Consider the following 12,303-nt stretch of genomic DNA (forward strand, 5'->3'; position numbering starts at 1 on the left):
AGTGTAGCCCCTGGGATCGCCTCTCATCTAACAAGCGGGCAGGGGAGCCCCTACTTTATGAGTACTGTCACCCAAGCAGCGTTCATGCACAATACATCTTCTAAACTGACGAAGGTGTGGCCCTAGGGTTGACCCTCATCTTCCATCTCTTCCCCGTCGCCCACCAAACCAGGCAGGCAGCCAGGCCCTAGCAGCTATCACTACATCCAGGCCTCCAGCTACAGAGCCTGCCTGCCTGTCTGCCTGCCTGCTGGCTTGATGCTGCTGCAGTGATTCAGACAGATGTGTGTAAAGGTCACCATATTTGTGCTATGCGTTCAGCTTATCTCCTATGAATATGGAGGTGCTCCCTCTGCTCAGTTCCTCTCCCTCTCACACAGACAGAAACACCAGTTATCTTCCTAATTATCTTCACACGGTCACACACTCACACCAGAAAACATGTCCCCTACCGGGCCGACTGAACTTTACATTATATATTATGCAAGCGGTTGTAGGATGTACTACTGTGATCAAGATGGTGTCTGCAGAAGTCATACTAGTGTAGATGTGGGACATTTTGTTCTTTAATTTTACATTTAGCTCTTAAAGGAAAAATCGACTCAAACTATCTTTTGGTATTTGTTTCATTAGTCCACTGTTCATACAGTCCCATACAGATGTATACAAGCATTATACAATTACAATTGAAGTCTCATTGTGTGCAAGGAAAACACTGTGAATATTGATGTTTTTGTATTTCTTAGGTAAGAAAGACCCTGGATGCCACCATGCAGACGCTGCAGGACATGCTGACGGTTGAGGACTTTGATGTGTCTGAGGCTTTCCAGCACAGCCAGTCCACTGAGTCGGTCAAGTCTGCCTCGTCCGACTCCTACATGAGCAAGGTCAACGTTGCTAAGAGACGAGCCAACCAGCAGGAGACGGAGGGCTTCTACTTCACTGTGAGTGGCTCTGATAAGTCACTTGACTTAAGACTTCACTGTGATTGGCTTTGACAACTAACTACGCTTACAAAGCATTAGAAATGTTTTTTTTTTCTTCTCATTTGTATGAATGCTTCCTGGTACAGGACCTTGTAAAAGTTTTCATCCCCCTTGGCGTTTTTTGTATTTTGTTGCATTACAACCTGTAATTTAAATAGATTTTTATTTGGATTTCATGTAATGGACATACACAGAATACTCCAAATTGGTAAAGTGAAATGAAAAAAATTACTTGTTTCAAGAAATTCAAAAACAATTAAAACGGAAATGAGGTGCGCATATGTTTTCACCCCCTTTGCTATGCATATGTTTTCACCCCCTTTGCTATGCATATGTTTTCACCCCCTTTGCTATGCATATGTTTTCACCCCCTTTGCTATGCATATGTTTTCACCCCCTTTGCTATGCATATGTTTTCACCCCTTTGCTCTGCATATGTTTTCACCCCTTTGCTCTGCATATGTTTTCACCCCTTTGCTCTGCATATGTTTTCACCCCCTTTGCTCTGCATATGTTTCCACCCCCTTTGCTATGCATATGTTTTCACCCTCTTTGCTATGCATATGTTTTCACCCTCTTTGCTATGCATATGTTTTCACCCTCTTTGCTATGCATATGTTTTCACCCTCTTTGCTATGCATATGTTTTCACCCCCTTTGCTATGCATATGTTTTCACCCTCTTTGCTATGTATATGTTTTCACCCCCTTTGCTATGCATATGTTTTCACCCCCTTTGCTATGCATATGTTTTCACTACCCTTTGCTCTGCATATGTTTTCACTACCCTTTGCTCTGCATATGTTTTCACCCCCTTTGCTCTGCATATGTTTTCACCCCCTTTGCTCTGCATATGTTTTCACCCCCTTTGCTCTGCATATGTTTTCACCCCCTTTGCTCTGCATATGTTTCCACCCCCTTTGCTATGCATATGTTTTCACCCTCTTTGCTATGCATATGTTTTCACCCTCTTTGCTATGCATATGTTTTCACCCTCTTTGCTATGCATATGTTTTCACCCTCTTTGCTATGCATATGTTTTCACCCTCTTTGCTATGCATATGTTTTCACCCCTTTGCTATGCATATGTTTTCACCCCTTTGCTATGCATATGTTTTCACCCTCTTTGCTATGTATATGTTTTCACCCCCTTTGCTATGCATATGTTTTCACCCCTTTGCTATGCATATGTTTTCACCCCTTTGCTATGCATATGTTTTCACCCCCTTTGCTATGCATATGTTTTCACCCCTTTGCTATGCATATGTTTTCACCCCTTTGCTATGCATATGTTTTCACCCCTTTGCTATGCATATGTTTTCACCCCCTTTGCTATGCATATGTTTTCACCCCCTTTGCTATGCATATGTTTTCACCCCTTTGCTATGCATATGTTTTCACCCCTTTGCTATGCATATGTTTTCACCCCTTTGCTATGCATATGTTTTCACCCCTTTGCTCTGCATATGTTTTCACCCCTTTGCTCTGCATATGTTTTCACCCTCTTTGCTCTGCATATGTTTTCACCCTCTTTGCTCTGCATATGTTTTCACCCTCTTTGCTCTGCATATGTTTTCACCCTCTTTGCTCTGCATATGTTTTCACCCTCTTTGCTCTGCATATATGTTTTCACCCCCTTTGCTCTGCATATGTTTTCACCCCTTTGCTCTGCATATGTTTTCACCCAGTTTGCTCTGCATATGTTTTCACCCCTTTGCTATGCATATGTTTTCACCCCCTTTGCTATGCATATGTTTTCACCCCTTTGCTCTGCATATGTTTTCACCCCTTTGCTATGCATATGTTTTCACCCCTTTGCTCTGCATATGTTTTCACCCCTTTGCTCTGCATATGTTTTCACCCCTTTGCTCTGCATATGTTTTCACCCCTTTGCTCTGCATATGTTTTCACCCCCTTTGCTCTGCATATGTTTTCACCCTCTTTGCTCTGCATATGTTTTCACCCTCTTTGCTCTGCATATGTTTTCACCCTCTTTGCTCTGCATATGTTTTCACCCCCTTTGCTATGCATATGTTTTCACCCCCTTTGCTATGCATATCTATTCACCCCCTTTGCTATGCATATCTATTCACCCCCTTTGCCCCTAAATAAGATCTGATGGAACCAATTACCTTCAGAAGTCACATAATTAGTTATATAAATTCCATATGTGTGCAATCTGTTTGTCACATGATCTGTCACATGATCTCAGTATATATACACCTGTTCTGAAAGGCCCCAGAGTCTGCAACACCACAAATCGGCACTATGAAGACCAAGGAGCTCTCCAAACAGGTCAGGGACAAAGTTGTGGAGAAGCACAGATAAGGGTTGGGTTATTAAAAAAAACAATCATAAACTTTGAATGTCCCATGGAGCACCATTAAATCAATTATTAAAACATGTAAAGAATATGGCACCACCACAAACCTGCCAAGAGTGAGCCGCCCACCAGAACTCACTGACCAGGCAAGGAGGGAATTAATCAGAGCGGCAACAAAGAGACCAAAGATAACCCTGAAGGAGCTACAAAGCTCCACAGCGGAGATTGGAGTATCTGTCCATAGGACCACTTTAAACCGTACACTCCACAGAGCTGGGCTTTACGGAAGAGTGGCCAGAAAAAAGCAAGCCAACACTTTTGGTGTTCGCCTAAAGGCATGTGGGAGACTCCCCAAACATATGGAAGAAAGTACTCCGGTAAGATGAGACTAAAATTGAGCTTTTTGGCCATCAAGGAAAACCTTATGTCTGGCGCAAACCCAGCACCTTGCATCACCCCGAGAACACCATCCCATGCTGTGGGGATGTTTTTCATCGGCAGGTACTGGGAAACTGGTCAGAATTGAAGCAATTATGGATGGCGCTAAATACAGGGAAATTCTTGAGGAAAACCTGTTTCAGTCTTCCAGATATTTGAGACTAGGAATGATGTACACCTTCCAGCAGGACAATGACCCTAAGCATACTGATAAAGCAACACTCGGGTGGTTCAAGGGGAATCATTTAAATGTCTTGGAATGGCCTAGTCAAAGCCCAGACCTCAATCCAATTGAGAATCTGTGGTATGACTTAGATTGCTGTACACCGGCGGAACTCATCCAACTTGAAGGAGCTGGAGCAGTTTTGTCTTGAAGAATGGGAAAAAAATCCCAGTGGCTAGATGTGCCAAGCTTATAGAGACATACCCCAAGAGACTTCAATTTGTAATTGTGTCGATGTAGGTATGTGTGTGGGTAGAGTCCAGTGTGTGTGCATAGAGCAAGTGCAGGAGGTTTAGTCCAAAAAGGGTAAATGGCCAGTAGCAGCAGGTAGCCATTTTGATGAGCTATTTAGAAGTCTTGTTTAGCAGTCTTATGGCTTGGTGGTAGAAGCTGTTCAGGGTCCTGTTGGTTCCAGACTCGGTGCATCGGTACCTTGCTGTGCGGTAGCAAAGTGAACAGTCTATGGCTTTGAAGGCAGAATTCTTAGAAAAAAATGTACGTCTTCCTCTGACACCGCCTAGTACAGAGGTCCTGGATGGCAGGGAGCTCAGCCCAGCTCGGCCCCAGAACATTGTCATCATGGGTTCAATTCCCACAGGGATCACATAAGTGTACTGTAAGTCACTTTACAAAAAGTATAATAGTGTCATACATTATTATTATTGTATTAACACAACTTACAGTGCATTAGAAATGTTTTTTTCATCTTAATGAATTACATACTGATATTCGAGTACTTATGCTACTCAACTTTAGTGGCTTTCTCCAGTGTTCCTCATTATGCAGCATTATGACCTGTGGAATTCAGACAGGCAACCATCTGGTTGTGAATTCATTTGACTGGTATTATCATAAGGCTTTGCTGATACAAGTCATGCAAATTAATTATGAAATTAACCTTTGCTGTAATGCAGGACTGACTGTAGCCTACAGTTGCAAGTGTGGTCCTGTGTGGCTCTGTTTGTAAGAGTGTGGCATTAGCTAGGATTGCCGAGGTCGCGGGTTCAATTCCTGCAAGGATTACATATTAAACATTAATTCACTTACTGTACTACTTACTATAAATTGCTTTGGATAAAAGTGTCCCCTCAATGTCATATTACACATTGTAAAAGTATTTTCTCTCTCTCTCTCTCTTTGCATTCTCCGTCTCTCTCTGCCTGTATAGAAATTTAAAGAGTACCTGAATGGCAGCAACCTCATAGTTAAACTACAGGCCAAGCATGATCTACTGAAGCAGACGCTAGGAGAAGGTGAGAACAACTCTCATGTTACAATGCTGTTGTGCCACCTCTGGATCACAATGCCATTCATTGGTCGTTCACCGCCCCTTTTAAAAAGCGCCCGCAGCAACTTGCCAATTATATGATCATGAATTGAATGGTTAATAATTATGAGTGACATGCTAACTTTTCACCATTACCAATAACATGAGAGGTTTTCATTTTATTAGGAGGGGGGGGGTTGTGATATTTATCCCTCTAACTTTCTCACTCATCAATATTAAACGATTCAGTCAGGATTATCCATAATCATGGTAGTATCCACAGTAATGTAGAAGTGCTCAGAAACATATATTCCTATTTACAATTAAAGTCACTCCAAAATGCACAATATATTATTTACCATTAGTTCTATTGGTCACAACATAATCTGAAACGCAACCGCAACAAACTGCAAATGCCCCCGAAAGGTGTGTAGAGTCACATGCTTGATGTAGTCATTGCATGCTAGAAATATTGGACCAAATACTAAACTTTTGACTACTTTAATAAACATATATGTGAATTTGTCCCAATACTTTTGACACCGTTTCAGTTGGGGGACAAGATGCATAAAAGTGCTTTCATTTCTAAATGGCAAAACAGATGTGTAGGAAAATGTCCTCAAATAAAAGGTGACATTCTGTACTGTTGCTTCATATGAAACATTTGATCTCAAATCCAAAATGCTGTGGTATAGAGACAAAATAAAAAGTTTTAGTCTATCTAACATTTAGGATTTGGCACATTTTTCAATATATTGTTGAACATAATATACTCTACGGGCATATCACAGTTCCAGAGTGGGATCTCTGCTAATTCTGGGAAGTCCAACAAATATTGCTATCTAGTTGTAAATCACAGATGACCTTGTATATTGTTGGCTTCCTCCAGCAATTCAGTATGTACTGTTTCAGTTTCAATGACTAAATATTTTTTTGGGGGGAATTGACGAATGTAGCTAACAAAGGCTGGGAATGCCAGTACCATCAGACGAGCAAGGGGAATGATCACAAGTCAGTCATAACGTGGCTAATATGCTAGCTTATCTATTTATGTAGATATTTATTTGGCAAGCTAAAAGCAGAGAGCCTAACATTAGCTAGCTAGCCAACTGCTGGGAGGATGTTATGTCATTGTACGGGTGGGTGTGTGGTTGAGACTCCCCCCCATAATTTTTCTCTGGCTACAGCTAGAGATGCCGGCACCAGAACGAATCAATTGGACGGGCATTTAATTTCTATAGTTGGGTCCATTTTCTTCACCGGACCCCCTGCGTACACGCGCTTTCTCAAGTTTGTTTAATAATAAACAAACATTAAGACCATAGGCAGCTTGTGACTTTCAAGTTTGGAGAGGCTTACAATGTATCCGACCATTTCTATCGATCTGCGTGCCAGTTATAATTATTGTTATATGTGCATTTTTGTGGAACAGTTTTATTCCAACAATAACGTTTTCGTTTCTCAAAATGATTTTCACGTGGTTAATCATAAAAAATCTGAATTAAAATGATACAAATCTAACAGTTAAAACGCAACTAATGCAAGAGCACCGGCCTTTACCATATGGACACATTGATACACGGTGTTCCATTGGACGCAAAAAAATTGCGCTTGGAACTCAGAGAGAGCCCATAGGCCAGTGGTCCCCAACCGGTCGTTCGCGATCGATCGCATTCCTAGTCGGTCACCAAGTGTTTCTGTAAAAAAAAAAAAAAAAGAACATAAAGCCTTGCGTTCCTGTTTTTTGTATTTGTTTCATTGTGTTGCCGGTAGATGCACTTGATTCTGCAGCCCTAGCGCCAGGTAAGGCAAAACGTTCCCATTTTGAAGTTAGAACTCCACCTTCCCGGCAAGCCCAGAGAGCAAATCAAGTGCACATATAGTCCTACATGTAGTCCTACCGCTGTCCAATCGGATAGCTCAGGTCACCGTGTCTGCACAGTTTCCTCGAGCCATAGACTGGAAAAAGAAGCCTTGAACGCACAGCAAAGTTGATACTGAGATTTCAAAACGAGAGAGACAATTGAGTGAGACTCTCTCCATGACTAGAGAGAGACTCAATGAATATAGCAAAGAGCTGCTGTTTTTATGTGCAGGATCCTGTTTGTTGTTATTCCGTACTGTTAGCGCTTTTTTATAAGCCATACTTCCACATGTTTACAACCAGCACTGCAGCTGCTATGAATGAGTGTAGCAAAGTGTTCCAATAATTTTGCTTTATTATTAGCGTCTTGTGTCTTTTTAATATTCAGGAATATTTCATAGGAGTAACCGTATGGTTTGCTGCATTAGGCAGAAATAATGCAGTGCGACTTGAGTTTCAGCTGGAAGACTGTGTCCCCTTTTCTCAGTGGAGGGAAGGAGGGCGGGGGACAGTGAGTCGGGTGAGAGGAGGGAAGGAGGGCGGGGGACGGTGAGTCGGGTGAGAGGAGGGAAGGAGGGCGGGGGACGGTGAGTCTGGTGTGAGGAGGGAAGGAGGGCGGGGGACGGTGAGTCTGGTGTGAGGGAGGGAAGGAGGGCGGGGGACGGTGAGTCTGGTGAGAGGAGGGAAGGAGGGCGGGGGACGGTGAGTCGGGTGAGTGGAGGGAAGGAGGGCGGGGGACGGTGAGTCGGGTGAGTGGAGGGAAGGAGGGCGGGGGACGGTGAGTCGGGTGAGAGGAGGGAAGGAGGGCGGGGGACGGTGAGTCTGGTGTGAGGAGGGAAGGAGGGCGGGGGACGGTGAGTCTGGTGTGAAGAGGGAAGGAGGGCGGGGGACGGTGAGTCTGGTGAGAGGAGGGAAGGAGGGCGGGGGACGGTGAGTCTGGTGAGAGGAGGGAAGGAGGGCGGGGGACGGTGAGTCTGGTGAGAGGAGGGAAGGAGGGCGGGGGACGGTGAGTCGGGTGAGAGGGAGGGAAGGAGGGCGGGGGACGGTGAGTCGGGTGAGTGGAGGGAAGGAGGGCGGGGGACGGTGAGTCGGGTGAGTGGAGGGAAGGAGGGCGGGGGACGGTGAGTCGGGTGAGAGGAGGGAAGGAGGGCGGGGGACGGTGAGTCGGGTGAGAGGAGGGAAGGAGGGCGGGGGACGGTGAGTCGGGTGAGAGGAGGGAAGGAGGGCGGGGGACGGTGAGTCTGGTGTGAGGAGGGAAGGAGGGCGGGGGACGGTGAGTCTGGTGTGAGGAGGAGGGAAGGGTGTGAGGGCGGGGGGCGGGGACGGTGAGTCTGGGTGAGTGGAGGGAAGGAGGGCGGGGGACGGTGAGTCGGGTGAGTGGAGGGAAGGAGGGCGGGGGACGGTGAGTCGGGTGAGTGGAGGGAAGGAGGGCGGGGGACGGTGAGTCGGGTGAGTGGAGGGAAGGAGGGCGGGGGACGGTGAGTCTGGTGTGAGGAGGGAAGGAGGGCGGGGGACGGTGAGTCGGGTGAGAGGAGGGAAGGAGGGCGGGGGACGGTGAGTTGGGTGAGAGGAGGGAAGGAAAAACAATTAAGTATAATTTCAAAATGGTCTGCGAAGTACAACATTTGTATGGCAATTCAAGCATAGCCAATATGCAGTGATAATGTATTGGGCCTATAGCCTACTGTACAAACCTCATTGCTGCACAACTGTTTTTAATTGGTCAATGTTGCATAGGCTTATGTGTTTTAAGTCTTGTTTAAAAAACAATCTGAGCGTTAGATCTCGGCTTGCATTTTGACTCAAAGTGATCTTTACTTACTCAGAAAAGGTTGACGACCACTTCTATTGACCAATGCAGTAGTAGGCCTATAACTTCCATTGCCAACTAAGTAAAATACATAGACCTAAAGCCGAGCAAATAAAAACAGTAGAAAATATCCTGATTAAATTCAGGTTCTTTCAATCACATGAATATATATACTCTGCCTGTCTGCATCCCTTTATATCTGTCTTGACTGGAGCGTTGTATCAACTCAGCAGGTTGGTGTGTTCAGGCATGAACACTCCTAAATGATGGTTCTAAAATAATCCAAAACCTGTTTCTCACAAGTGTAACAGGTCGTGAACAATGCAAACAACGCTTTCACTCCGAGAGTGAGAACGGTAGATGACTGTAATACATTTATTTTTTATATTTTATTTAACCTTTATTTAACTTGGTAAGTCAGTTAAGAACAAATTCTTATTTACAATGACGGCCTACCAAAAGGCAAAAGGCCTCCTGCGGGGGACTGGGATGAAAAAAAAATAGAATATAAATATAGGACAAAACACTCACAACACTACATAAAGAGAGACCTAAGATGACAACATAGCAAGGCGACAACACAACTTGGTAGCAACACATGGTAGCAGCACAAAACATGGTACAAACATTATTGGGCACAGACAACAGCACAAAGGGCAAGAAGGTAGAGACAACAATACATCAAAGCAGCCACAACTGTCAGTAAGTGTCCATGAGTCTTTGAATGAAGAGATTGAGATAAAACTGTCCAGTTTGAGTGTTTGTTGCAGTCTCTAGCTGCAGCGAACTGAAAAGAGGAGCGACCCAGGGATTTGTGTGCTTTGGGGACTTTTAACAGAATGTGACTGGCAGAACGAGTGTTGTATGTAGAGGATGAGGGCTGCAGTAGATATCTCAGATAGGGGGGAGTGAGGCCTAAGAGGGTTTTATAAATAAGCATCAACCAGTGGGTCTTGCGATGGGTATACAGAGATGACCAGTTTACAGAGGAGTATAGAGTGCAGTAATGTGTCCTTTTAGGAGCATTAGTGGCATATCATGGCCGAATGGTAAAGAACATCTAGCCGCTCGAGAGCACCCTTACCTGCCGATCTATAAATTATGTCTCCGTAATCTAGCGTGGGTAGGATGGTCATCTGAATCAGGGTTAGTTTGGCAGCTGGGGTGAAAGAGGAGCGATTATGATACAGGAAACACAGTCTAGATTTAACTTCAGCCTGCAGCTTTGATATGTGCTGAGTGAAGGACAGTGTACCGTCTAGCCATACACCCAAGTTCTTGAAATGAGGTGACTACCTCAAGCTCTAAACCCTCATAGGTAGCAATCACACCTGTGGGGAGAGGGGCATTCTTCTTACCAAACCACATGACCTTTGTTTTGGAGGTGTTCAGGACAAGGTTAAGGGTAGATAAAGCTTGTTGGACATTAAGAAAGCTTTGTTGTAGAGCATTTAACCTCTAGGGTATGTGGGACGCTTAGCGTCCCACCTAGCCAACATCCAGTGAGATTGCAGAGCGCCAAATTCAAATAGAGAAATACTCATTATAAAAATTCAGAAAAGATACAACTATTTTACATTGGTTTAAAGATTAACTTCTTGTGAATCCAACCACTGTGTCCGAATTAAAAAATGCTTTACGGCGAAAGCATACCTTACAATTATTTGAGAACGTTGCCCAGTAGACAAATCATTACAAACAGTAACCAGCCAAGTAGAAGTTACACAAGTCAGAAATAGAGATAAAATTAATCACTTATCTTTGATGATCTTCATATGTTTTAACTCAGAAGACATTAATTTATTCAATAAATGTTCCTTTTGTTCGATAGTCTCTTTATATCCGAAAACCTCCATTTTGTCCTCGTGTTTTCTTCAGTAATCCACAGGCTCAAATGCAGTCACAACAGGCAGACAAAAAATCTAAATTGTATCCGTAAAGTTCATAGAAACATGTGAAACAATGTTTATATTCAATCCTCAGTTTGTTTTTAGCCTAAATAATTGATAATATTTCAACCGGACAATAACGTTGTCAATATAAAAGGTAAACAAGAAATGCACTCTCTAGTCGCACGCATGAAAAAGCTCTGTGACACAGTAGGGTCCACTCATTCAGACTGCTCTTACTCCCTCATTTTTCAGAATACAAGCCTGAAACAATTTATAAACACTGTTGACATCTAGTGGAAGGCATAGGAACTGCAATTTGAGTCCAAAGTCAATGGATACTGTAATGGCATTGAATAGAAAACGACAAAAAAAAATATATCCTACTTCATGAATGGATTTTTCTCATCTTTTCGCCAGCCAAATCAGTTCTGTTATACTCAGACATTATTTTAACAATTTTGGAAACTTGAGTGTTTTCTATCCAAATCTCCTAATTATATGCATATCCTATCTTCTGGGCCTGAGTAGAAGGCAGTTTAATTTGGGCATGCTTTTCATCCAAAATTCCAAATGCTGCCCCCTACCCTACAGAAGTTAACACAATATCTGGGGAGAGGCCAGCTTGAGTATAAGACTGTATCATTTGCATATAAATGGATGAGTGAGCTACCTATTGCCTGAGGTATGTTAATGTAAATTGAGAAGAGGGATCGAGCCTTGGAGTACTCCCTTGGTGACAGGAGGTGGCTGAGACGGCAGATTTTCTGACGTTAATTAGCAAACCAGGCCAAAGTCCCCCCAGAGACACCAATACTCCTTAACCGGCCCACAAGAATGGAATGGTCTACCGTATCATAAGCTTTGGCCAAGTCAATAAAAATAGCAGCACAATATTGCTTAGAATCAAGAGCAATGGTGACATCATTGAGGACCTTTAAGTTTGCAGTGACACATCCATAACCTGAGGGGAAACCAGATTGCATACCCAAGAGAATACTATAGACCTCAAGAAAGCCAGTCAGTTGATTATTGACAAGTTTTTCCAACACTTTTGATTAACTTCTTGATGCACCCATCCCGTTAGCGGGATCAGCGCCAAATTCAAATGAAATTACTAAAAATATTAAATTTTCATGAAATCACAAGTGCAATATAGCGAAACACAGCTTAGCTTGCTGTCAATCCAACTGGCATGTCAGATTTCAAAAAAGCTTTTCGGCGAAAGCATACCAAGCATTTATGTAAGGATGTCTCTCAGCAGACAAAACATTGCAAACAGCTAGCAGCAAAGTAGATTGGTCACGAAAGTCAGAAAAGCAATCAAATGAATCGCTTACCTTTGATCTTCAGATGTTTGCACTCACGAGACTCCCAGTTACACAATAAATGTTCCTTTTGTTCCATAAAGATTATTTTATATCCAAAATACCTCCATTTGTTTGGCGCGTTATGTTCAGAAATTCACAGGCTCATTTACATTTACATTTAAGTCATTTAGCAGA

The 12,303-nt window shown here is 43.4% G+C and overlaps 1 protein-coding gene across 2 annotated transcripts in view; it reads left to right on the forward strand.

The window, feature by feature from the left end:
• LOC124002594 (SLIT-ROBO Rho GTPase-activating protein 3-like) overlaps positions 1 to 12,303 on the forward strand; it is a 68,981-nt gene that overhangs the window by 40,055 nt on the left and 16,623 nt on the right. For both annotated transcript variants that reach the window (XM_046310132.1, XM_046310133.1), the window contains exons 9-10: positions 747 to 944; positions 5,137 to 5,221. In XM_046310132.1, coding sequence (XP_046166088.1) covers positions 747 to 944; positions 5,137 to 5,221 — 283 coding nt within the window. The remainder of the gene's footprint in view (positions 1 to 746; positions 945 to 5,136; positions 5,222 to 12,303) is intronic.

This window comes from Oncorhynchus gorbuscha, linkage group LG18 (assembly GCF_021184085.1).
Source record: "Oncorhynchus gorbuscha isolate QuinsamMale2020 ecotype Even-year linkage group LG18, OgorEven_v1.0, whole genome shotgun sequence".
Classification (NCBI taxonomy): domain Eukaryota; kingdom Metazoa; phylum Chordata; class Actinopteri; order Salmoniformes; family Salmonidae; genus Oncorhynchus; species Oncorhynchus gorbuscha.